General features: G+C 45.7%; 1 protein-coding gene across 2 annotated transcripts in view; it reads left to right on the forward strand.

Moving 5' to 3' along the window:
* The first annotated feature begins 2111 nt into the window (after positions 1-2111).
* LOC143767524 (uncharacterized) overlaps positions 2112-27079 on the forward strand; it is a 47001-nt gene continuing 22033 nt past the window's right edge. Inside the window, exons 1-2 of one of the 2 annotated variants that reach the window (XM_077255936.1) lie at positions 2112-2166; positions 26938-27075. In XM_077255936.1, coding sequence (XP_077112051.1) covers positions 27004-27075 — 72 coding nt within the window. In that variant the 5' untranslated portion in view covers positions 2112-2166; positions 26938-27003. Of the gene's footprint in view, positions 2167-26781; positions 27076-27079 lie in introns of those variants that run through there. The other variant, XM_077255935.1, reaches the window with a different exon arrangement.

The raw sequence follows: 27079 nt of genomic DNA on the forward strand, positions 1-27079 counted from the left end.
AGAGCAGTGCCATCAGCAGTATGTCCACCACTGGCTGGGGGCCCCTAGGGCAGCGGGGGCCCTAGGCAGCTGCCTAGTCTGCCTGCCCCTAACGCCGACCCTGCCTACACTAACTCTAACACCACGATTCTGACCCTATCTCAGCAGCAGCTCTTGCTGAATCAGGAACAGAATGCGGCGAGCAGGGTGGCGCCTGGTCTCTTATACTCGGGATGATGCTGTATGGCCCAGCCAATCACTGCACGACCACAGCAAAGATGGCTGCGGTGTTTCATGGCCTGGCAGACAATCCCTGAACCATGATTGGGTCTCTAAAGTCCGCCAAAAATGCTGGGTGGAGACACCAGTTACCGCCGAATAATCCTGGAAATGCTTTCTGCTCGGCGAGTAGAACGAGTACACTGATACTCGGACGAGTAACGAGTAGTGGCGAGCACGTTCGCTCATAACTAACATTTGACCAGCTTGATTTTCCTGAAATTGCCTGCGCCCCCGACAACAAATGTGTGAAAATTTCGCACGGGCCAACTAGTATTATATTATTCTAAAAGTAAATCTTTTTTTTTATATAAGGAAAAATTTTCTCAATTGCAGACTTTTTTTTAACAAATGTCAAGGTTGGCCCACGACTTCATCCAAGCTTTTAATTTTCTCCCTCTGTGTATTTAGTTTGACATCCGATGCTTAAAGGGTTATTTTCATCATGATAAAATGTCACAAGTGCAAAGAGGCTGTAAACTATTCTCAAGAACAGACCGACTCTGTAATCGGTGGGGAATATGTTAAGCTTGGAGTGCAGCGCTTCCAAGCTCTTTGCTATAGACTCTGTTGAGTTAATGCACAAGTTGTGTTTCTAATCTAACCTCAGTATTCAGGTAAATTGCCATGTTGGCACTTTGTGATAAATAAGTGGGTTTTGGATTGCAATTTGGGCACTCGGTCTCTAAAGGCTATGTGCAAACGTTGCGGATTTGACGCTGCGGATTCGCAGCAGTTTTCCATGCGGCATACAGTACCATGTAAACCTATGGAAAACAAAATCCGCAGTCACATGCTGTGGAAAATACCGCGCGGAAATGCTGCGTTGTTTATTCCGCAGCATGTCAATTCTTTTTGCGGATTCCGCAGCGTTTTACACCTGTTCCATTATAGGAATCCGCAGGTGTAAAACCGCAGGAGAATTCCGCACAAAAACCGCAGAAAATCTGCAGGTAAAACGCAGGATGTTTTACCTGTGGATTTTTCAGAATCTGAGCAGAAAAATCCGCACACGAATCCGCAACGTGGGCACATACCCTAAAGGTTCCACATCACTGGACTAGGTGGTTTTTACTGAATACCCCCAGTCACATCCACACATCATGCCAGCTTCATCGAGGGTAGATGTGACACACATCCTTCACACACGGCTCCGCTCCATAGACCTCATACACACAGCTCTGCTCCATACTCCTGTACGCACTGCTCCATACACACACGGCTCCGCTCTGTACATCTCATACACACACGGCTCTGCTCCGTACACCTTGTATACACATGGCTCCGCTCCGTACACCTCGTACACACACGGCTCCGCTCCGTACACCTCGTACACACACGGCTCCGCTCCGTACACCTCGTACACACACGGCTCTGCTCCGTACACCTTGTACACACACGGCTCTGCTCCGTACACCTCGTACACACACGGCTCTGCTCCGTACACCTCGTACACACACGGCTCCGCTCCGTACACCTCGTACACACACGGCTCCGCTCCGTACACCTCGTACACACACGGCTCTGCTCCGTACACCTCGTACACACACGGCTCTGCTCCGTACACCTCGTACACACACGGCTCCGCTCCGTACACCTCGTACACACACGGCTCTGCGCCGTACACCTTGTATACACATGGCTCCGCTCCGTACACCTCGTACACACACGGCTCTGCTCCGTACACCTCGTACACACACGGCTCTGCTACATCCACCCTGTAAACCCCTCCTGACCCCACACAGAAACTTCCCCTCATCCAGCACCATGACAACCAGCACAGCAGAGTCCTGCATACACTGAGGCCCCTGATTATGTGACCCCTGACTCCTCCCCTCCTGTGACCTCATCCCAGGTCCTGTGCGCACAGAACAGCCATATATGTGGTGTGCGGCTCTGCAGGTGGAGGTAGGTGCTGGAGATTCCCCATTACTGGGCGGGGGCAGTAACCCCTTCAGCGCTGAGACTATTTTGGTGCTTTTCTGTTGTCACCTTCTAAGAATCTCAGCATTTTGTTCCTTCTCCTCTGATACGTAAGACCCAACTCTGGAAAACAGGAACTGAGGAAACACATTTCTCCCATAGTGCATTGCCCCTTTCTTAGTCCCACACAGTAAAATGTTCCCCCAGCAGCGCCATCCCACACACACACAGTATACAGAGCTGCCGCTAGGAATTTTGGGGCCCCATACTGGCAAAATTTTTGGGTCCCTTGAGACTCCAACCCAGCTCCGCCCCCAACCCTCAAACCGTCCACAGTCTAATCACCCACTCTTGGAAAAACTCCACTTCTGCACCATGTCTCAAAGGTAGACTCTTTGGGCCAGGCCCTGCTCTACTCTAGTCTATTAACCCCTTAAGCCCCAAGGGTGGTTTGCACGTTAATGACCGGGCCAATTTTTACAATTCTGACCAATGTCACTTTATGAGGTTATAACTCTGGAACGCTTCAACGGATCCTGATGATTCTGACATTGTTTTTTCGTGACATATTGTACTTCATTGTGGTAAAATTTATTCGATAAGATTTGCATTTATTTGTGAAAAAACTGGGAATTTGGCAAAATGTTGACAATTTTGCAATTTTCCAACTTATAATTTTTATGCCCTTAAATCACAGAGATATGTCACACAAAATACTTAATAAGTAACATTTCCCACATTTCTACTTTACATCAGCACAATTTTGGAAACAAAAATTTTTTTTGTTAGGGAGTTATAAGGGTTAAAAGTTGACCAGCAATTTCTCATTTTTACAAGGTCTATATGATAGAAAATAACCAAGCGTGACACCATTCTAAAAACTGCACCTTTCAACGTTCTCAAAACCATGTTCAAGAAGTTTATTAACCCTTTACGTGCTTCACAGGAACTGAAAAAAATGTGGAAGGAAAAAATGAACATTTAACTTTTTTTTGCAAACATTTTACTTCAGAACCATTTTTTTTATTTTCACAAGTGTAAAAACAGAAATTTAACCATAAAATCTGGTGTGCAATTTCTCCTGAGTACGCCGATGCCCCATTATGTGGGGGTAAACCCCTGTTTGGGCGCACCACAGAGCTTGGAAGAGAAGGAGCGCTGTTTGACTTTTTCAATGCAGAATTGGCTGGAATTGAGATCGGATGCCAGGTCACATTTGGAGAGCCCCTGATGTGCCTAAACAGTGGAAACCCCCACAAGTGACACCATTTTGGAAACTAGACCCCTTAAGGAACTTATCTAGATGTGTGGTGAGCACTTTGAGCCCCCAAGTGCTTCACAGAAGTTTAGAAAGTAGAGCCGTGAAAATAAAAAATCGCATTTGTTTACACAAAAATGATCTTTTCGCCCACAAATTCTTATTTTCACAAGGGTAACAGGAGAAATTAGACCACAAACGTTGTTGTGCAATTTCTCCTGAGTACGTCGATACCCCATATGTGGGGGTAAGCCACTGTTTGGGCGCACCGCAGAGCTTGGAAGAGAAGGCGTGCCGTTTTACTTTTTCAATGCAGAATTGGCTGGAATTGAGATCGGACGCCATGTCGCGTTTGGAGAGCCCCTGATGTGCCTAAACAGTAGAAACCCCCCACAAGTGACCCCATTTTGGAAACTAGACCCCTTAAGGAACTTATCTAGATGTGTGGTGAGCACTTTAAACCCCCAAGTGCTTCACAGAAATTTATAAAGCAGAGCCGTGAAAATAAAAAATCCTTTTTTTTTTTCCTCAAAAATTATTTTTTAGCCTGCAATTTTTTGTTTTCTCAAGGGTAACAGGAGACATTGGACCCCAAAATCTGTTGACCAGTTTGTCCTGAGTACGCTGATACCCCATATGTGGGGGGGGCACTGTTTGGTCACCCATCGGGGCTCGGAAGGGAAGGAGCGCCGCTTGGAATGCAGACTTTGATTGGATGGTCTGCGGGCGTCATGTTGCATTTGCAGAGCTCCTGATGTACCTAAACAGTTGAAACCCCCCACAAGTGACCCCATTTTGGAAACTAGACCCCCAAAGAGCTTATCTAGATGTGGTGTGAGAACTATGAACCCCCAACTGCTTCACTGAAGTTTATAATGTAGGGCCATGAAAATAAAAAAAATCATATTTTTTCCACAAAAATTATCTTTTCACCCCCAAATTTTTACTTTCACAAGGGTAACAGGAGAATTAGACCACAAAATTTATTGTGCAATTTATGCTGAGTAGGCTGATACCCCATATGTGGGGGTAAACTACTGTTTGGGCGCATGGCAGAACTCGGAAGGGAAGGAGTGCCGTTTTGGAATGCAGACTTTGATAGAATGGTCTGTGGGCATTATGTTGCATTTGCAGAGCCCCTGATGTACCTAAACAGTAGAAACCCCCACAAGTGACCCCATTTTGGAAACTAGACCCCCCAAGGAACTTATCTAGATGTGTGGTGAGAACTTTGAATGCCCAAGTGCTTCACAGAAGTTTATAATGCAGAGTCGTGAAAATAAAAAAATAAAAAATTTCCACAAAAAAGATTTTTTTAGCCCCCACATTTTTATTTTCACAAGAGTAACAGGAGAAATTGGACCCCAAAAGTTGTCCAATTTATCCCGTGTACGCTGATGCCCCATATGTGGGGGTAAACCACTGTTTGGGCGCACGGCAGAGCTCGGAAGGGAGGGAGCACCATTTGACTTTTTGAGCGCAAAATTGGCTGCGGCGTTTAGAGACCCCCTGATGTATCTAAACAGTGGAAACCCCCCAATTCTAACTCCAACCCTAACCCCAACACACCCCTAATCCCAACCCGATCCATAATCCTAATCACAACCCTAACGATAATCACAACCGTAACCCCAAAACAACCATTACCCTAATCAGAACCCTAAAGCCAACACTAATCCTAATCTCAACCCTTACCTCAAACCTAACCCTAATCCCAATACACCCCTAACCCTAATCCCAACCCTAACCTTAACCCTAATCCCAAACCTAACCCTAATCCCAAACGTAACCCTAATGCCAACCCTAATCCCAAAAATAACCCTAATGCCAACCCTAATCCCAACTCTAACCCTAACTTTAGCCGCAACCCTAGCCCTAACTTTAGCCCCAACCCTAACTTTAGCCCCAACCCTAACCCTAGCCCTAACCATAAATTTAGCCCCAACCCTAACGCTAACCCTAACTTTAGCCCCAACCCTAACCCTAACTTTAGCCCCAACCCTAACCCTAACTTTAGCCCCAACCCTAACCCTAAATTTAGCCCCAATCCTAACCCTAAATTTAGCCCCAATCCTAACCCTAAATTTAGCCCCAACCCTAACCCTAAATTTAGCCCCAACTCCTCTAGCTGCCGGCCGGCAGATCATGGCGGGCGCACTGCGCATGCACCCACCATTTTCATACTGAAGGAAGAAGCCGGCGGCCAGGAGGGGACACAGGAGGACCCAGGGACACCGGTAAGTATAACAGGGTCCCCGAATCCCCCTATTTCTCTGTCCTCTGATGTGCGATCACATCAGAGGACAGAGAATTACACATCGCTTTTTTTTTTTTTTTGCGGTCGCCGGTAAACAGTTAATTACCAGCGATCGCAAAACAGGGGTCGGTAAAAACCGACCCAGATCATGTTCTTTTGGGTCTCGGCTACCTCCGGCAGCCGAGACCCCAAAGATATCCCGGGGGCCGGCCGGCGGGCGCACTGCGCATGCGCCCGCCATTTTTTGGCCGGAACAAGATGGCGGCGCCCATCGCGAGCCAAGATGAGCACCGGGGGGCTATCGGGTACCCATTTCTCTGTCCTCTGATGTGCGATCACATCGGAGGACAGAGAAATTAAATGGGAAATCGCGATTTTTTGGTGTTTTTTTTGCGACCGCCGGTAAACTCTTAATTACCGGCGATCGCAACTCGGGGGTCCGTAAAAAAAACCCGAATCATGTTCTCTGGGGTCACGGCTACCCCCGGTAACCGAGACCCCAGAGAAAATCCGACTCTGGGGGGCGCTATTCACTTTTTCCATGTGGTTTAAGTACCCTTAACTGCCGCCGTTAAAAGGCGTATCAGCGGTCGTTAAGGGGTTAATCATTCCTAAGAAGGCTCATGGCTGTACTAGCTCAATACTGAGCAAAGGGTCTGAAAACTTATGACCATGTGATATTTCAGTATTTTTTTAATAAATTTGCAAAAATTTCTACATTTCTGTTTTTTGTTTTTTTTATCAAGATGGGGTGCAGAGTGTACACTAATAAGAAAAAAATGAACTTTTTTCAATTTACCAAATGGCTGCAATGAAACAAAGAGTGAAAAATTTAAAGGGGTCTGAAGATCCAGGATAAGCAAGAATTGTAGATTTGTCCTAATGTTTGCTGTAATTTGCTCTGCCAGAAAGTTCAATCCATAAGATGTTTAATTTATGTAATGAACCCATTTTCCTTTGTACCTTTTTTGCCTTGTGTGTAAATCTTTGTATTAGTTGTTTTGGGCATTTTTGAGCATTGAGCTTCATTTTTGTATATCAAATCTAATGTTTAATAAGTTTGCTTCTTGTGGCACTAAATGGACCCACAACCTCAAAGAGGAAAAGCATAATTTGTGTTTGTTTGTACCCAGTGAATGCCAAAGTGCAAGGAGAATACCTATTAGGTGCTTCTAAAAGTTAGGTATACATGTGTGTATTAGGCTACGTTCACATTTGCGGTGTGCGCCGCAGCGTCGTCGCCGCACCAAAACGCATGCGGCGTGCGGCCCTATCTTTAACATTGGGGCCGCATGGCGCCGCATGTACATGCGTTGTCATGCGTTTTGGTGCGTTGTACGCCGCATGCGGCGTTAGGGCGCACCTGTCAGGGCGCGGCAAACGCAACATGTTGCATTTTTTGGGCGGCGCAGACTTTGAAAAAAACGCATGCGTCGTGTTTGCGTCGTGTTTGCGTCGTCGATGCGGCTTTTTTCCCATTGACTTGTATTGACAACGCAGACGACGCAAGTACTTGCGTCGTGGTGCGTTGTACGACGCATGCGTTTTCCAATAAAAAATGCAAAACATTGTCTAGACTTTTGTCTAGACCAAAAAAAACCACTATATATATATATAAAAAAAAAGGGGTTTGGCATTGTCTTTCACAAGGCTATTCACTACAGACAAGACTGAGAGGAGAATCTGCTTTCCAAACCTGTAAGTATATATTTCTCTTTGCATATTTTTTATTCTGTGTGTTATTTTTTGATTTGGATTTAATTTGTGCAATGTTTGGTCTGTGCTATTGTACGGTTATGGCACTGTGGGTTGTTAGTGAAAAATTGTGTTTTTTAATCTTGTTTTGATGTACTTCTGGCGTTATATGATGGCGTTTATTGTCACCGGCCTTGCTTGGTTTTGGATTGGTTTTATGGATTTGGGGTTGTTCTGGTGTCATGCGGTTGTTCAATGTCTTTAAATTTGGCAGATTTTTATGTTAAATTTCTGTTGCATGTTTTTCTGGTTTCTATTGTTGGGGGTATCCGTATGGCATTTTCTTGGCTCATGTCTTGCTGTGTTTTATGCTGTTGGCATTTTTTTTTCTTTCCTTGAGTGTCTTTTCTTGCTGGTGGGGGGGCTGCATTTATGATGTTTCATTTGTATTGTATTGTTCTGTGCTGCTATGCCATTCTATTTTCAATTGTATTTTCCCTTTTTTTTTTTATTTTTTTTTTTTTAACTGATGGTTTTATGTCGTTTTCCCCATGGCTTCCGTATGTATCTCCTTTCTTGAATGTTTCCATTGAGAAGTGTGTAGTATGGCCTCTTTTTTTTTTTTTTTTTTTTTTTAGTTGGGGGCCTTTTTTTTAAAATTTATTGTGTTTTCTTTTCATTTGGACTATGTTTTATCTTTTGGGTTGCTGTATATTGTAACAGCGGTTGTCCCGTAATGTTTATTGCTTAGTATCTAGAATGTTATTTAGCACCTTTTTCTGATGTATTTTGGTGGATGTCACCAGATGGTGTTGTTTTGGATTATGTCTTGTTGTAATTGTAAATTATGGCGTTCATAAGTTTGCTTTATTTCATTGTGCCTTTTTTTTTTCCAGTAGAAATTTTTTGGTGTCTATTTTTTCTGAATTTTATTTGGTTCTATTCTTGTATTGTTTCTTCTATAGTATTCTCTTGCAATGTATGGCGTTGTGGTGTCGCTTTTTGAGTTTGCATTGTCCTATCAGTCAACAGTCATTTGTGGTTGTTTTAATGTTTTGGGCCTATTTTACTGTATGTGGCATTGGATGTAATTTTTTGCTCATTTTTTTCATTGCAGAACAAACTTGCAAGAATGCCAAGTTCTTCGGAGCATAGCCAATCGGCGCGGGGGAGTGCGGTGAGTAATTATGTCTAGTTGCTTACAATTCGCTGCCATTTGTAGCATTGACAATAATTTTTGTATACAATTTTTCCAGGCTTCTTCAAGTGAGGGGGAAGACGGTCAGCGGGAGCAGAGAGATCGGGGCCAAGATGTGGCGTCAGGCCGGCGAGTGAGTATTTTTTTTCTTTCTTTCTTTTTTTTTCAGTAGCATCCTGCTGTGAGGAACATTACATTTGAGGAGCATCCTGCTTTCACTAGGGATGTTTACTAAGCTTAGGCCCCCGTCACACATAGCGAGATCGCTAGCGAGATCGCTGCTGAGTCACTAGTTTTGTGACGCAACAGCGACCTCAGTAGCGATCTCGCTATGTGTGACACGTACCAGCGATCAGGCCCCTGCTTTGAGATCGCTGGCCGTGTTGGAATGGCCTGGGCCGTTTTTTGGTCGTTGAGGTCCCACTGACATCGCTGAATCGGTGTGTGTGACACCGATCCAGCGATGTCTTCACTGGTAACCAGGGTAAACATCGGGTTACTAAGCGCAGGGCCGCGCTTAGTAACCCGATGTTTACCCTGGTTACCCGGATGCTGCAGGGGGACTTCGGCATCGTTGAAGACAGTTTCAACGATGCTGAATTCGGTCCCCTGATCGTTGGTCGCTGGAGAGAGCGGTCTGTGTGACAGCTCCCCAGCAACCACACAACGACTTACCAACGATAACGGCCAGGCAGTATCGCTATTCGTGATCGTTGGTAAATCGCTATGTGAGACGGGGCCTTTGTACATTATAGATTTTCAGGGCAGCAAGTATTGGGGGAAGGTAAAATAAAGTTGAACTCCCTGCACACAAACATTCCAAAACACAGGTGTAGAAAACATCAATATACATACATCAAATGGCAAAGGATAGGGCAAAGGTACCTATCATTCCAGGTACTGGTGGTTGTTATTATTTGCATATTTTTAACCTATTTGTTTTCTAATTTTTCTAGGTTTCACAACGGGACCAAGGAGATACTGGAATTGATGTTGACCTCCTGATCTCCAGCATCCAGGAGCGTGGCCCGTTGTGGGACAGCCGTGACCCTCGGCACATGGACCAGGTGGTGTCGAGGCGTTTGTGGGCAGAGGTGGCAAAGTCGCTGTGGGATGGCTTTGACAGTGCCTCAGCGAAGGCCAAAGGCACCTTTAGTGAGTATTGCAGAGACGCTGCTATGACCCATCTTGCCAGGATAAACACAACCGTGTGTGATGCGATCAACGCCTAAACTTTGCATCGCTCACGGTTGTTTTATCCTTTTAAAATGCTAAATATGTAACCATTTTTTTGTCTTTACATTCACAGTGAAAAAGTTGAGGACCAGATGGCGATCCATGAAGGACCGTTTCAATAAGGGGATCCGTGCTGCGGAGGAGCAAGCTCGGAGTGGTGCTGCTGTGTCCAAGTCGGTGCCGTACAAATACAACAGGGCCCTCCAGTTCCTAAGACCGGTCCTTACCCGCCGACAGTAAGTATTTTGGCCACATAACATATTGCACAGCCACATTGTACATTGCCCAGACACATAGCATATTGCACAGCCACATAGTACATTGCCCAGCCACGTACATTGTGCATCCACATAGTAGATTGCCAGGCCACTATATAGCAGCCACATAGTACACGTTCTAGCTACCTATACACATAGTATATTTCCAAAGGAACATAGTGTATTGGCCATCCATGTAGTCATTGTAGCATTTTGGCCATCCTTTTACCCTAGTGGAATGGTATATAGCCCATTAGTAATTTTTTGGTTAGGCGTGAGTCATTGTAGTCCATGACAGGTTACGTTCTGAGTCAGGGTAGTTCTGATCGCATGAATAATGATGACGTCTGGATCACATGATCCTAACGTCATGGCCGTTCCTGCGATCAGATCAGCAAAGTGTATTTATTTATTTTTTTTTTTTATAAATGTTTTTTTTTAATTTAAATTTTTTACTAATTTTGCGGCATAGGCAGCATCAAGAAAGATTTTTTTTTTTTAAATGTTTTAAAACGATGACAGAGGTATGCATTGACTTTTGCAGCGGGAATGACCAGTCATTTTCTACCGTAGGTATGTCCATGATTGTTATCGTCAGCCCTAATGGTCAGCTGGCGGTAACAATCAGCAATTTATTATAGGCAACACAGACTGTGAGACAGGGGATTGTAATGTATTGATGTGTCATGTAATGTTAATTTTTTAACAGGAGTTGGCGTATGTGATAGGTTATTAATTGAAGACTAATTTTTTCCTTATCTTTTCACAGGACACACAGCAGCACCCTCCAGCGAGCTCCCCCCTGTGAAGCGGAACTTCATGGATCGCCATCTGACCCGTCACAGCCCTCCCACAGCGACAGCAGGCTTGCACCACCATCATCTGGAGAACCGGCTGCCGGTACATCAGGTTTTCCCCTGCCCGAGGCCTCTGGCGCACCTTCGTTCGGGAATTCCCGACAGCGCCAGCGGGCCTCGGACAGGTCAGTCATGCCCGAATTTTTGCACTTGGGCACGGTGTTCCAGAACGGTTTCAAGGCGTTGAGCGATAAAATGTCCAGTATGGAACGGCGCCTTGAAATCCTGGAAGCCGAGCTCTCAAATCCGGCAAAGCATTTTTTAAGCACAATTGCTAAAGGCATGGTGGAAAACCTTACGCCGGAACTCCAGATTTCGGTGATGCAGGACTGCAACAATTCCTACGTGAGGGCTCTGCAGCAGTCTCGGCGCATGCAGTCAGCGACACTGCCAGTAGTACCGTCGCTGGCTAGCATGACTCCGACTACTGCTGCAGAGCCACTCCAGCCAACCCACCCTGGTCCAAGTGCCGAGCGACGCCACCACAGGCACCATAGCAGTGTGCCGCCGACTCCTGCTCCTGCCAGGCCCTCATCCTCCCGCAGCCATCATTCTAGGGGAGATCGTGGAAAAAAAAGAAAAAGAAAACAGAAAAGCAAGAGGACACGCACTGAGGCTCTGGCTGCTCCAGTACAAACAACAAGTAGACGTAGGGGCTCTAGCCGCAGTAGGAGCAGCCAGAGCCAACCAAGAACCTCACAAAGGCTCGTGTTGCCTCCTCCCTCCCCTGCAGAGGTGGCGGTTTGCTCCCCATTAGACCTGCCATCCAGCCTCCTGGACTATAGGTCCACATCCTCCTCCTCCTCGTCGTCGTCATCCTCATTTTCCGCTCCCCATTCCGAAAAAGATACATACCATTCCCCCTTTGTGGCACAGGTTGATACCCCCTAAGTTTATTTCCCCTTTTTTTTTTCTGTTTCCCCCCAATAAAAAATTTTGGTTGTAATACAATATTTGCTCTTATTTACCTGTATACTTCTCAGCAAGTCACACCGTGCGCCGTCTACACATATTTTGTGCTTCAAACAACTCATATATGCAATGTCAGACACTATTTTTACCATTTTTATTTTGCCTTTTTTGGTGTGTCTCTCATTGCTGTATGAGGTGTTCACAAACAATAAAAGTGTATGAGGTGTTTTCAATCACTAAGGCTATGTGTCCACGCTCAGGATTGCATGAGGATTTGGTCATGATTTTACATAAGTATTTGTAACCCAAAACCAGGAGTGGGTGATAAATACAGAAGTGGAGCATATGTTTCTATTCCACTTTGCCTCTAATTGTTCCACTCCTGGTTTTGTATTACAAATACTGAAGAAAAATCGTGACAAAATCATCATGCAATCCTGAACGTGGACACATACCGTAAAGGTACCTTCACACTTAGCAATGCTGCAGCGAAACATACAATGATGCAGATCACTGCAGCATCGCTATTTGGTCGCTGGAGAGCTGTCTGTGTGACAGCTCTCCAGCGACCAACGATGCCGAGGTCCCCGGGTAACCAGGGTAAACATCAGGTTGTTAAGCGCAGGCCGCCGCGCTTCCGATGATTACCCTGGTTACCAGTGTTAAATGTAAATAAAACAACAGTACATACACTCAGAATTGCGTCCCCCGGCGTCCGCTTCCCTGCCCTGACTGAGTGACGGCCCTAACAGCAGAGCGGTCACATCACCGCTGTGCTGTGCATTCACTTTCCGGCCGGCGCTCAGTCAGTGCAGGAAGCATACGCCGGGGGACGCGAAGATGAGTATATGTACTGTTTTTTTTAAAAACTTTCACACTGGGAAACAGGGTAAATATCAGTTTACTATGCGCCGCCCTACGCTTAGTAACCCGATATTTACCCTGATTACCATTGAAAAACATCGCTGGTATCGTTGATTTTGCTGTCAAACACAACGATACACGGCGATCTGACAAACAAATAAATATGTTATATGGTATGGTATAAATTTTGTCTTTGAAGCAGGGTAGAAAACTTAAGAAAATTTTTTTATTAAAACACAACATTTTAAAAACAAAGGGTTCCAAGTTTTTTAGATAAGGCACATTACATTGGTGAACTATTTTTAGCATAGTCACACCAGAATACAGTCCAACAGTTTACTACACCATTGTATCTTGCCATGACAGACGGCCAACATCTGACACAAAATAGGCCGCAAAACGATCCCTCATCTGCGCAATTTCCACACTTGTCCTCAGAGGATGATCATGGAAATTGGGCAATGGGTTGGCTATGGTTTCATCGAGATCAACGTTCAGTCTCTCTTTGGCCAGAATAAAATTGTGGAGAACCACACACGCCTTCACCACCTCATCCACTGTCTCAGTTTTCAGATTAATGGCGGATCCTAATATCCGCCATTTTGAGACAAGGATGCCAAAGGTGCACTCCACAGTCCTTCTGGCCCTGGACAGTCTGTAATTGAACACCCTTTTCGTATGGTCCAAGCCCCGACTGGAGTAGGGTTTCAATAGGTTGGCAGACATTTGGAATGCCTCATCCCCAACCACAACAAATGGCATCGCAGGGCCTTCGGTGTGGGGAAGAGGTCGTGGCTGGGGGAAATTGAAATTGTTGCCATATAATTTTTGGCCCATATCCGAGTCTTTAAATGTGCGCGAGTCATTTGAACGGCCAAACGCACCAATGTCGACTGCGAGAAAACGGCAGTCCGCACCGGCAATTGCCATCAGCACAGTGGAAAAATATTTTTTGTAGTTGTAGAAAAGGGATCCACTTTTCCCTGGCTTGGTAATCCGTATGTGCTTGCCATCCACCGCGCCAATACAGTTTGGAAACGAACACACTTCCTCAAATTTCTCGGCGTTGGCCAACCAGATATCGCTTGTAGGGACGGGTAAAAATTCTTCCCGGAGATTATCCCACAAAGCGCGGCAGGTCTCAGCAATAATTCCGGAGAGAGTGGAGACTCCAATCCGGAACTGAAATTGAAGGGATCGCAAGGTCTCTCCGGTAGCCAGGAAACTGCCAAGAAGATAAAGAAATTACATTAGTACATTGCAATTTATAAAAGTACATTGACCATACCACCCCCAACAAAAATTAAGAAAAAAAAAAAAAAAAAAGGGAAGATGTGAACGTAGCCGAACATATCTCAGTCATTCAAACAGCTACGTACCGTAGAGTCACCAGCAGCCGCTCCTCTGCGGATATAGCTCTCCGGAGCTGAGTATCCTGCCTGCTAATGGCTCCTTCCACCCGACGCAGAAGATACCGGAAGCTCTCCTGAGACATCCTGGTGTACTCGAAATATTTCTCCAGGTTCTCATTCAGTTCGCCAAACAAGCTATGGTATGCTCCACGGCTCTCCCGGACTTCCAAGATAGGGTGTATCCAAAATCGGCGATGAATCCATCTCCGTTTTTCTCTTTCTCTTTGATGAGCACAGGCGACAGCATAGGCATGAGCCAAGGCAAATTCCATCTCCATATCCATGACGATACTGTCCATGGGACGCTCCATCATGAATACCAGCAAAATGGGAGGAATTCATGTCTGCCATGGTATATATACACAATTACATAAACACCAACCCTCTTCTAGCCATTGGTGGCCCTTATCTATTGTGTAGACACTTTTTTTTGTGGGTGGGATGAAGAATGACTCACTGCACAAAAAAACGCATGCGGCGCAAAACGCTGCGTTTTTTTGTTGAAAACGCAACTGCGTTTACAAAAACCGCTGCGTTTTGCGCCGCATGCGTTGAAAGCATGCGGCGCAAAACGCAGCGTTGTGCATGCGTTTTGCTGCGTTTTTGTTTGCGTTGTGCGTTGCGGCGACGACGCTGCGGCGCACAACGCAAATGTGAACGTAGCCTTAGTGTGTCACCCAGGGCAGGTATCTGGATGGTCTACAAAAATGGCAAGTGGTGGCTGTGAGTAATATGAAAGTGTAGTGTGGATGTGTGAGCTGGCTGTGAGGTGTACTTAGCTCATTGTCAGCCTATTGCGATAGCTGAATGGACAAGTGAGTGTGAGAAGCGAAGTCTTACTTTACAGTTGTATCTGAGTCATGAGTGCAGCAAGTGGGTGATGATACAATCCACATGGACTGTTTAACCCCTTCATGACCCAGCCTATTTTGGCCTTAATGACCTTGCCGTTTTTTGCAATTCTGACCAGTGTCCCTTTATGAGGTAATAACTCCGGAACGCTTCAACGGATCCTAGCGATTCTGAGATTGTTTTTTCGTGACATATTGGGCTTCATATTAGTGGTAAATTTAGGTCGATAATTTCTGAGTTTATTTGTGAAAAAAACGGAAATTTGGCGAAAAATTTGAAAATTTCGCAATTTACACATTTTGAATTTTTATTCTGTTAAACCAGAGAGTTATGTGACACAAAATAGTTAATAAATAACATTTCCCACATGTCTACTTTACATCAGCACAATTTTGGAAACAAATATTTTTTTTGCTAGGAAGTTATAAGGGTTAAAATTTGACCAGTGATTTCTCATTTTTACAACAAAATTTACAAAACCATTTTTTTAGGGACCACCTCACATTTGAAGTCAGTTTGAGGGTTCTATATGGCTGAAAATACCCAAAAGTGACACCATTCTAAAAACTGCACCCCTCAAGGTGCTCAAAACCACATTCAAGAAGTTTATTAACCCTTCAGGTGTTTCACAGCAGCAGAAGCAACATGGAAGTAAAAAATGAACATTTAACTTTTTAGTCACAAAAATGATCTTTTAGCAACAATTTGTTTATTTTCCCAAGGGTAAAAGGAGAAACTGGACCATGGACGTTGTTGTCCATTTTGTCCTGAGTACGCTGATACCTCATATGTGGGGGTAAACCACTGTTTGGGCGCACGGCAGGGCTCGGAAGGGAAGGAGCGCCATTTGACTTTTTGAATGAAAAATTGGCTCCAATCTTTAGCGGACACCATGTCGCGTTTGGAGAGCCCCCGTGTGCCTAAACATTGGAGCTCCCCCACAAGTGACCCCATTTTGGAAACTAGACCCCCCAAGGAACTTATCTAGAAGCATAGTGAGCACTTTAAACCCCCAGGTGCTTCACAAATTGTTCCGTAAAAATGAAAAAGTACTTTTTTTTCACAAAAAAATTATTTTAGCCTCAATTTTTTCATTTTCACATGGGCAACAGGATAAAATGGATCCTAAAATTTGTTGGACAATTTCTCCTGAGTACACCAATACCTCACATGTGGGGGTAAACCACTGTTTGGGCACATGGTAAGGCTCGGAAGGGAAGGAGAGCCATTTGACTTTTTGAATGAAAAATTATCTCCATCGTTAGCGGACACCATGTCGCGTTTGGAAAGCCCCCGTGTGCCTAAACATTGGAGCTCCTCCACAAGTGAACTTATTTTGGAAACTAGACCCCCCAAGGAACTTATCTAGAGGCATAGTGAGCACTTTAAACCCCCAGGTACTTCACAAATTGATCCGCAAAAATGAAAAAGTACTTTTTTTTCACACAAAATTTCTTTTAGCCTCAATTCTTTCATTTTCACATGGGCAACAGGATAAAATGGATCCTAAAATTTGTTGGGCAATTTCTCCTGAGTACGCCGATACCTCATATGTGGGGGTAAACCACTGTTTGGGTGCACGGCAAGGCTCGGAAGGGGAGGCGTGCCATTTGACTTTTTGAATGGAAAATTAGCTCCAATCGTTAGCAGACACCATGTCGCGTTTGGAGAGCCCCTATGTGCCTAAACATTGGAGCTCCCCTACAAGTGACCCCATTTTGGAAACTAGACCCCCCAAGGAACTTATCTAGATGCATAGTGAGCGCTTATAACCCCCAGGTGCTTCACAGAAGTTTATAACGCAGAGCCGTGAAAATAAAAAATAATTTTTCTTTCCTCAAAAATGATTTTTAGCCCAGAATTTTTTTTTTCCCAAGGGTAATAGGAGAAATTGGACCCCAAATGTTGTTGTCCAGTTTGTCCTGAGTACGATGATACCCCATATGTGGGGGTAAACCACTGTTTGGGCGCACGGCAGGGCTCGGAAGGGAAGGCACGCCATTTGGCTTTTTGAATGGAAAATTAGCTCCAATCATTAGCGGACACCATGTCGCGTTTGGAGAGCCCCTGTGTGCCTAAACATTGGAGCTCCCGCACAAGTGACCCCATTTTGGAAACTAGACCTCCCAAGGAACTAATCTAGATGTGTGGTGAGCACTTTGAACCCCCAAGTGCTTCACAGAAGTTTATAACGCAGAGCCATGAAAATAAAAAAAAATTTTTCTTTTCTCAAAAATGATTTTTTAGCCCACAATTTTTTATTTTCCCAAGGGTAACAGGAGAAATTGGACCCCAAAAGTTGTTGTCCAGTTTCTCCTGAGTATGCTGATACCCCATATGTGGGGGTAAACCACTGTTTTGGCACACGTCGGGGTTCGGAAGGGAAGTAGTGACGTTTTGAAATGCAGACTTTGATGGAATGCTCTGCGGACACCATGTCGCGTTAGGAGAGCCCCTGTGTGCCTAAACATTGGAGCTCCCGCACAAGTGACCCCATTTTGGAAACTAGACCTCCCAAGGAACTTATCTAGATGTGTGGTGAGCACTTTGAACCCCCAAGTGCTTCACAGAAGTTTATAACGCAGAGCCGTGAAAATAATAAATGTGTTTCCTTTCCTCAAAAATATTTTTTAGCCCAGAATTTTTTATTTTTGCAAGAGTAACAGGAGAAATTGGACCCCAAAAGTTGTTGTCCAGTTTCTCCTGAGTACGCTGATACACCATATGTGGGGGTAAACCACTGTTTGGGCATATGCCGGGGCTCAGAATGGAAGTAGTGACGTTTTGGAATGCAGACTTTGATGGAATGGTCTGCGGGCATCATGTTACGTGTGCAGAGCCCCTGATGTGCCTAAACAGTAGGAACTCCCCACAAGTGACTCCACTTTGGAAACTAGACCCCCAAGGGAACTTATCTAGATGTGTGGTGAGCACTTTGAACCCCCAAGTGCTTCACAGAAGTTTATAACGCAGAGCCGTGAAAATAATAAATGTGTTTCCTTTCCTCAAAAATATTTTTTAGCCCAGAATTTTTTATTTTTGCAAGAGTAACAGGAGAAATTGGACCCCAAAAGTTGTTGTCCAGTTTCTCCTGAGTACGCTGATACCCCATATGTGGGGGTAAACCACTGTTTGGGCATATGCCGGGGCTCAGAATGGAAGTAGTGACGTTTTGGAATGCAGACTTTGATGGAATGGTCTGCGGGCATCATGTTACGTGTGCAGAGCCCCTGATGTGCCTAAACAGTAGAAACACCCCACAAGTGACCCCATTTTGGAAACTAGACCCCCAAGGAACTTATCTAGATGTGTGATGAGCACGTTCAACCCCCAAGTGCTTCACAGAAGTTTACAACGCAGAGCCGTGAAAATAAAAAATCATTTTTCTTTCCTCAAAAAAGATGTTTTAGCAAGCAATTTTTTTATTTTCACAAGGGTAACAGGAGAAATTGGACCCCAATATTTGTTGCCCAGTTTGTTGTGAGTACTGTTGTGAATTTGCTTTTTGCTCCCTCTAGTGGTTACTAGTTTTTTGACTCTGGTTTTTCTGTCATTCCTTTTATCCGCACCTGGGTCGTTAGTTAGGGGTGTTGCTATATAAGCTCCCTGGACCTTCAGTTCAATGCCTGGCAACGTAGTTATCAGAGCTAGTCTGCTGTGCTCTTGTCTACTGATCCTGGTTCCAGTTATTCAGCTAAGTCTGCCTTTTGCTTTTTGCTATTTGTTTTGTTTTTGGTATTTTTGTCCAGCTTGTTCCAAATCTATATCCTGACCTTTGCTGGAAGCTCTAGGGGGCTGGTGTTCTCCCCCCGGACCGTTAGACGGTTCGGGGGTTCTTGAATTTCCAGTGTGGATTTTGATAGGGTTTTTGTTGACCATATAAGTTACCTTTCTTTATTCTGCTATCAGTAAGCGGGCCTCTCTGTGCTAAACCTGGTTCATTTCTGTGTTTGTCATTTCCTCTTACCTAACCGTCATTATTTGTGGGGGCTTCTATCCAGCTTTGGGGTCCCCTTCTCTGGAGGCAAGAAAGGTCTTTGTTTTCCTCTACTAGGGGTAGCTAGATTCTCCGGCTGGCGCGTGTCATCTAGAATCAACGTAGGAATGATCCCCGGCTACTTCTAGTGTTGGCGTTAGGAGTAGATATATGGTCAACCCAGTTACCACTGCCCTATGAGCTGGATTTTTGTATTCTGCAGACTTCCACGTTCCTCTGAGACCCTCGCCATTGGGGTCATAACAGTTTGCCAGGCCAGTATTAAATGTTTAATGCATTGCAGAAGAGGGATTATAAGAAAGAAGATTCTGAGTTTTTTTTTTTTTTTTTTCTCTTCTTCCCCTTTACCTCAGAGTGGCTATGCTTGCTGCAGACATGAATGTCCAGACCTTGATTACAAGTGTGGACCAGCTGGCTACTCGTGTGCAGGGCATACAAGACTATGTTATCAGAAATCCTAGGTCAGAACCTAAAATACCGATTCCTGAACTGTTTTCCGGAGACAGGTTTAAGTTTAGGAATTTCGTGAATAATTGTAAATTGTTTTTGTCCCTGAGACCCTGTTCATCTGGAGATTCTGCTCAGCAAGTAAAGATTGTTATTTCGTTCTTACGGGGCGACCCTCAGGATTGGGCTTTTTCGCTGGCGCCAGGAGATCCGGCATTGGCTGATCTTGATGCGTTTTTTCTGGCGCTCGGTTTACTTTATGAGGAACCCAATCTTGAGATTCAGGCAGAAAAGGCCTTGCTGGCTATGTCTCAGGGGCAGGACGAGGCTGAAGTGTATTGCCAAAAATTTCGGAAATGGTCCGTGCTGACACATTGGAACGAGTGTGCACTGGCCGCTAATTTTAGAAATGGCCTTTCTGAAGCCATTAAGAACGTTATGGTGGGTTTTCCCATTCCCACAGGTCTGAATGATACTATGGCACTGGCTATTCAAATTGACCGGCGGTTGCGGGAGCGCAAAACCGCAAATTCCCTCATGGTGTTGTCTGAACAGACACCTAATTCGGTGCAATGTGATAGAAAAACCGCAAATTCCCTCATGGTGTTGTCTGAACAGACACCTGATTTAATGCAATGTGATAGAATCCTGACTAGAAATGAGCGGAAAATTCATAGACGCCGGAATGGCTTGTGCTACTACTGTGGTGATTCTACACATGTTATCTCAGCATGCTCTAAACGTATAGCTAAGGTTGTTAGTCCTGTCACCGTTGGTAATTTGCAACCTAAATTTATTCTGTCTGTAACTTTGATTTGCTCACTGTCATCTTATCCTGTCATGGCGTTTGTAGATTCAGGTGCTGCCCTGAGTCTCATGGATCTCTCATTTGCTAAGCGCTGTGGTTTTACTCTTGAACCATTAGAAAATCCTATTCCTCTTAGGGGTATTGATGCTACACCATTGGCAGCAAATAAACCGCAGTATTGGACACAGGTTACCATGTGCATGACTCCTGAACACCGCGAGGTGATACGTTTCCTGGTTTTACATAAAATGCATGATTTGGTTGTTTTAGGGCTGCCATGGTTACAGACCCATAATCCAGTCCTGGACTGGAAGGCTATGTCAGTCTCAAGTTGGGGCTGTCGTGGTATTCATGGGGATTCCCTGCCTGTGTCTATTGCTTCTTCTACGCCTTCGGAAGTTCCGGAGTATTTGTCTGATTATCAGGATGTCTTCAGTGAGTCTGAGTCCAGTGCACTGCCTCCTCATAGGGACTGTGACTGTGCTATAGATTTGATCCCAGGCAGTAAATTTCCTAAGGGAAGACTGTTTAATCTGTCGGTACCTGAACATACCGCTATGCGTTCATATATCAAGGAGTCTCTGGAGAAAGGACATATTCGTCCGTCTTCTTCCCCTCTTGGTGCGGGATTCTTTTTTGTGGCAAAAAAGGACGGATCTTTGAGACCTTGTATTGATTATCGGCTTTTAAATAAGATCACTGTCAAATTTCAGTATCCTTTACCGCTGTTGTCTGACTTGTTTGCCCGGATTAAGGGTGCCAAGTGGTTCACCAAGATAGACCTTCGTGGTGCGTACAACCTTGTGCGCATTAAGCAAGGTGATGAATGGAAAACCGCATTCAATACGCCCGAAGGTCATTTTGAGTACTTGGTGATGCCTTTTGGGCTCTCCAATGCGCCTTCAGTTTTTCAGTCCTTTATGCATGACATTTTCCGGAAGTATCTGGATAAATTTTTGATTGTTTATCTGGATGATATTTTGGTTTTTTCTGATAATTGGGATTCGCATGTGGAGCAGGTCAGGTTGGTCTTTAAAAGTTTGCGTGAAAATTCTTTGTTTGTCAAGGGCTCAAAGTGTCTCTTTGGTGTACAGAAGGTTCCCTTTTTGGGGTTCATTTTTTCCCCTTCTGCTGTGGAGATGGACCCAGTCAAGGTCCGAGCTATTCTTGATTGGACTCAGCCCTCGTCAGTTAAGAGTCTTCAGAAGTTCTTGGGCTTCGCTAACTTCTACCGTCGTTTTATCGCTAATTTTTCTAGCATTGTGAAACCTTTGACGGATATGACCAAGAAGGGCTCCGATGTAGCTAACTGGGCTCCTGCTGCCGTGGAGGCTTTCCAGGAGTTGAAACGCCGGTTTACTTCGGCGCCGGTTTTGTGCCAGCCTGACGTCTCACTTCCCTTTCAGGTTGAGGTGGATGCTTCGGAGATTGGGGCAGGGGCCGTTTTGTCGCAGAGAGGCCCTGGTTGCTCTGTTATGAAACCTTGTGCCTTTTTCTCTAGGAAGTTTTCGCCTGCCGAGCGAAATTATGATGTCGGCAATCGGGAGTTGTTGGCCATGAAATGGGCATTTGAGGAGTGGCGTCATTGGCTCGAGGGTGCTAAGCATCGTGTGGTGGTCTTGACTGATCACAAAAATCTGATGTATCTCGAGTCTGCTAAACGCCTTAATCCGAGACAGGCCCGCTGGTCATTGTTTTTCTCCCGCTTTGATTTTGTTGTCTCGTATTTACCAGGTTCAAAGAATGTGAAGGCCGATGCTCTTTCTAGGAGCTTTGTGCCTGATGCTCCTGGAGTCGCTGATCCTGTTGGTATTCTTAAAGATGGAGTTATCTTGTCAGCTATTTCTCCGGATCTGCGACGTGTGTTGCAGAGATTTCAGGCTGATAGGCCTGAGTCTTGTCCACCTGACAGACTGTTTGTCCCGGATAAGTGGACCAGCAGAGTCATTTCCGAGGTTCATTCCTCGGTGTTGGCAGGTCACCCGGGAATTTTTGGCACCAGAGATCTGGTGGCCAGGTCCTTTTGGTGGCCTTCCTTGTCAAGGGATGTGCGGTCATTTGTGCAGTCCTGTGGGACTTGTGCTCGAGCTAAGCCTTGCTGTTCTCGTGCCAGCGGTTTGCTCTTGCCCTTGCCTGTCCCGAAGAGACCTTGGACACATATCTCCATGGATTTCATTTCTGATCTTCCGCTATCTCAGGGCATGTCCGTTATCTGGGTGATATGTGATCGCTTCTCCAAGATGGTCCATTTGGTTCCTTTGCCTAAGCTGCCTTCCTCTTCCGATCTGGTTCCTGTGTTTTTCCAGAACGTGGTTCGTTTGCACGGCATCCCTGAGAATATTGTGTCAGACAGAGGATCCCAGTTCGTTTCCAGGTTCTGGCGATCCTTTTGTAGTAGGATGGGCATTGATTTGTCGTTTTCGTCTGCTTTCCATCCTCAGACTAATGGACAGACGGAGCGAACCAATCAGACTTTGGAGGCTTATTTGAGGTGTTTTGTCTCTGCTGATCAGGACGATTGGGTGACATTCTTGCCGTTGGCTGAGTTTGCCCTTAATAATCGGGCTAGTTCCGCCACCTTGGTTTCACCTTTTTTCTGCAACTCTGGTTTCCATCCTCGCTTTTCTTCGGGTCATGTGGAGCCTTCTGACTGTCCTGGGGTGGATTCTGTGGTGGATAGGTTGCAGCAGATCTGGAATCATGTGGTGGACAACTTGAAGTTGTCACAGGAGAAGGCTCAGCGCTTTGCCAACCGCCGCCGCGGTGTGGGTCCCCGACTACGCGTTGGGGATTTGGTATGGCTTTCTTCCCGCTTTGTTCCTATGAAGGTCTCCTCTCCCAAATTTAAACCTCGTTTTATTGGGCCTTACAAGATATTGGAAATCCTTAATCCTGTATCTTTTCGTCTGGATCTTCCTGTGTCGTTTGCTATTCACAATGTATTTCATAGGTCCTTGTTGCGGCGGTACATTGTGCCTGTAGTTCCTTCTGCTGAGCCTCCTGCTCCGGTGTTGGTTGAGGGCGAGTTGGAGTACGTGGTGGAGAAGATCTTGGATTCTCGCCTCTCCAGGCGGAGGCTTCAGTACCTGGTCAAGTGGAAGGGCTATGGTCAGGAGGATAATTCCTGGGTGGTCGCCTCTGATGTTCATGCGGCCGATTTAGTTCGTGCCTTTCATGCCGCTCATCCTGATCGCCCTGGTGGTCGTGGTGAGGGTTCGGTGACCCCTCACTAAGGGGGGGGTACTGTTGTGAATTTGCTTTTTGCTCCCTCTAGTGGTTACTAGTTTTTTGACTCTGGTTTTTCTGTCATTCCTTTTATCCGCACCTGGGTCGTTAGTTAGGGGTGTTGCTATATAAGCTCCCTGGACCTTCAGTTCAATGCCTGGCAACGTAGTTATCAGAGCTAGTCTGCTGTGCTCTTGTCTACTGATCCTGGTTCCAGTTATTCAGCTAAGTCTGCCTTTTGCTTTTTGCTATTTGTTTTGTTTTTGGTATTTTTGTCCAGCTTGTTCCAAATCTATATCCTGACCTTTGCTGGAAGCTCTAGGGGGCTGGTGTTCTCCCCCCGGACCGTTAGACGGTTCGGGGGTTCTTGAATTTCCAGTGTGGATTTTGATAGGGTTTTTGTTGACCATATAAGTTACCTTTCTTTATTCTGCTATCAGTAAGCGGGCCTCTCTGTGCTAAACCTGGTTCATTTCTGTGTTTGTCATTTCCTCTTACCTAACCGTCATTATTTGTGGGGGCTTCTATCCAGCTTTGGGGTCCCCTTCTCTGGAGGCAAGAAAGGTCTTTGTTTTCCTCTACTAGGGGTAGCTAGATTCTCCGGCTGGCGCGTGTCATCTAGAATCAACGTAGGAATGATCCCCGGCTACTTCTAGTGTTGGCGTTAGGAGTAGATATATGGTCAACCCAGTTACCACTGCCCTATGAGCTGGATTTTTGTATTCTGCAGACTTCCACGTTCCTCTGAGACCCTCGCCATTGGGGTCATAACAGAGTACGCTGATACCCCATATGTGGGGGTAGACCACTGTTTGGGCATATGCCGGGGCTCGGAAGGGAAGTAGTGGCATTTGAAATGCAGACTTTGATGGAATGGTCTGCGGGCGTCACGTTGCATTTGCAGAGCCCCTGATATGCCTAAACAGTAGAAACACCCCACAAGTGACCCCATTTTGGAAACTAGACCCCCAAGGAACTTATCTAGATGTGTGGTGAGCACTTTCAACCCCCAAGTGCTTCACAGAAGTTTATAACGCAGAGCCGTGAAAATAAAAAATAATTGTTCTTTCCTCAAAAATTATGTTTTAGCAAGTAATTTTTTATTTTTGCAAGGGTAACAGGAGAAATTGGACCCCAACAGTTGTTGCCCAGTTTGTCCTGAGTACGCTGGTACCCCAAATGTGGGGGTAAACCACTGTTTGGGCGCACGTTGGGGCTTGGAAGGGAGGGAGCACCATTTGACTTTTTGAACGTAAGATTGGCTGGAATCAATGGTGGCGCCATGTTGCGTTTGGAGACCCCTGATGTGCCTAAACAGTGGAAACCCCTCAATTCTAACTTCAACACTAACCCCAACACACCCCTAATCCTAATCCCAACTGTAGCCATAACCCTAATCACAACCCTATCCTCAACACACCCCTAACCACAACCCTAACCACAACACACCCGTAACCCTAATCCCAACCCTAACCCTAATCCCAACCCTAACCACAACTGTAACCCCAACACACCCCTAACCCTATCCGTAACCCTAACCACAAGCCTAATCTTAACCCTATTTCCAACCCTAGCCCTATTTCCAACCCTAACTCTAATTCCAACACTAACCCTAAGGCTATGTGCCCACGTTGCGGATTCGTGTGAGATTTTTCCGCACGATTTTTGAAAAATCTGCAGGTAAAAGGCACTGCGTTTTACCTGCAGATTTACAGCAGATTTCCAGTGTTTTTTTGTGCGGATTTCACCTGCGGATTCCTATTGAGGAACAGGTGTAAAATGCTGCGGAATCCGCACAAAGAATTGACATGCTGCGGAAAATACAACGCAGCGTTTCTGCACGGAATTTTCCGCACCATGGGCACAGTGGATTTGGTTTTCCATAGGTGTACATGGTACTGTAAACCTGATGGAAAACTGCTACGAATTCGCAGCGGCCAATCCGCTGCGGATCCGCGGCCAATCCGCTGCGGATCCGCGGCCAATCCGCTGCGGATCCGCGGCAATCCGCTGCGGATCCGCAGCCAAATCCGCACTGTGTGCACATGCCATAACCCTAACCCTACCCGAAACCCTAACCCTACCCCTAACCCTAACCCTACCCCTAGTTCTAACCCTAGTTCTAACCCTAACCCTAGTGGAAAACGAAAAAAAAAAATTTCTTTATTTTATTATTGTCCCTACCTATGGGGGTGATAAAGGGGGGGGTTTATTTATTATTTTTTTTATTTTGATCGCTGTGATAGAACCTACCACAGCGATCAAAATGTACTTGTAAGGAATCTGCCGGCTGGCAGATTCGGCGGGCGCACTGAGCATGCGCCCGCCATTTTGGAAGATGGCGGCGCCCAGCGAGGAGACGTACGGACACCGGGAGGATCGGTAAGTATGAAGGGGTGGTAGGGGGGTGGATCGGAGCACAGGGGGGGTAATCGGAGCACAGGGGGGGTGAATCCGAACAAGGAGGGAGCGGACAGGAGGACGGGGGAGCCGGCAGGCGGACGGAGGGGACCGGACCCCATAACGGAGGACTGGGAGGGCGATCGGTGGGTGTGGGGGGGGGTCACTTCAGTATTTCCAGCCATGGCCGATGATATTGCAGCATCGGCCATGGCTGGATTGTAATATTTCACCAGTTTTTTAGGTGAAATATTACAAATCGCTCTGATTGGCAGTTTCACTTTCAACAGCCAATCAGAGCGATCGTAGCCACGGGCTGAAGTACCACTCCCCCTGTCTCTGTAGATCGGGTGAGATTGGAGTTAACCCTTTCACCCGATCTGCAGGGACGCGATCATTCCATGACGCATACGCTGCGTCATAGGTCGGATTGGCACAGACTTTCATGACGCAGTGTATGCGTCAAAGGTCGGGAAGGGGTTAAAGGGAACCTGTCACCCTCCCCAGGCGTTTTTAACTAAAAGAGCCACCTTGTGCAGCACTAATGCTGCATTCTGTCAAGGTGGCTCTTTTATTTGGGGTCCCTTCCAACGCTGAAATATTTGTTTTTATAATTTGCCCCTCATACCTGTAGTCTGTCCGGGGGGCATGTCTCCCCCCCCTCACCCCCCGTCCCCCGGGCACAAACGCCTCCCAGCCATCCCTCAGCCCCTCCGTGCACCGCCTCCTCTGCAGTCATTTACATCCCTAGCACCTGCCGGTATTTGCATGCTTTTGTCAGGCAGTCCATGTTGATTGTATGCTTTATTTATGGGATATACTTAGTGCAAAGGTATATGTTTTTCATAAGTGATTCCATTCCTCAAATTTAGCAAACAATTGACAGGTGTTTGCAATACCATTTGCTGCGTGATGTGGACTTTCCTCTGTTTTCCATAAACTTTCTCATATCTAGGGAGCGCGGATGTTTGTCTATATTTATCGTCATTACCGGTATATATGTTTCTCCTTCTTATGTCCAGTAATTGGATTATTACATGAGATCTTTATGATGTAACATCATAATTTTCTTCCCATTCAGGTACCTACAAAATCAGACTCTCATTGGAGATTTTCTAAGAGAATTTTCATGATTGAATAATTACAGATGGATAGGGACAAGATGGTGGAGAGAATATTACACCTCACCCTAGAGATCCTCTTCCAGCTTACTGGAGAGGTGA

The sequence above is a fragment of the Ranitomeya variabilis genome, chromosome 4 (genome assembly GCF_051348905.1).
Source record: "Ranitomeya variabilis isolate aRanVar5 chromosome 4, aRanVar5.hap1, whole genome shotgun sequence".
In the NCBI taxonomy this organism is placed as follows: domain Eukaryota; kingdom Metazoa; phylum Chordata; class Amphibia; order Anura; family Dendrobatidae; genus Ranitomeya; species Ranitomeya variabilis.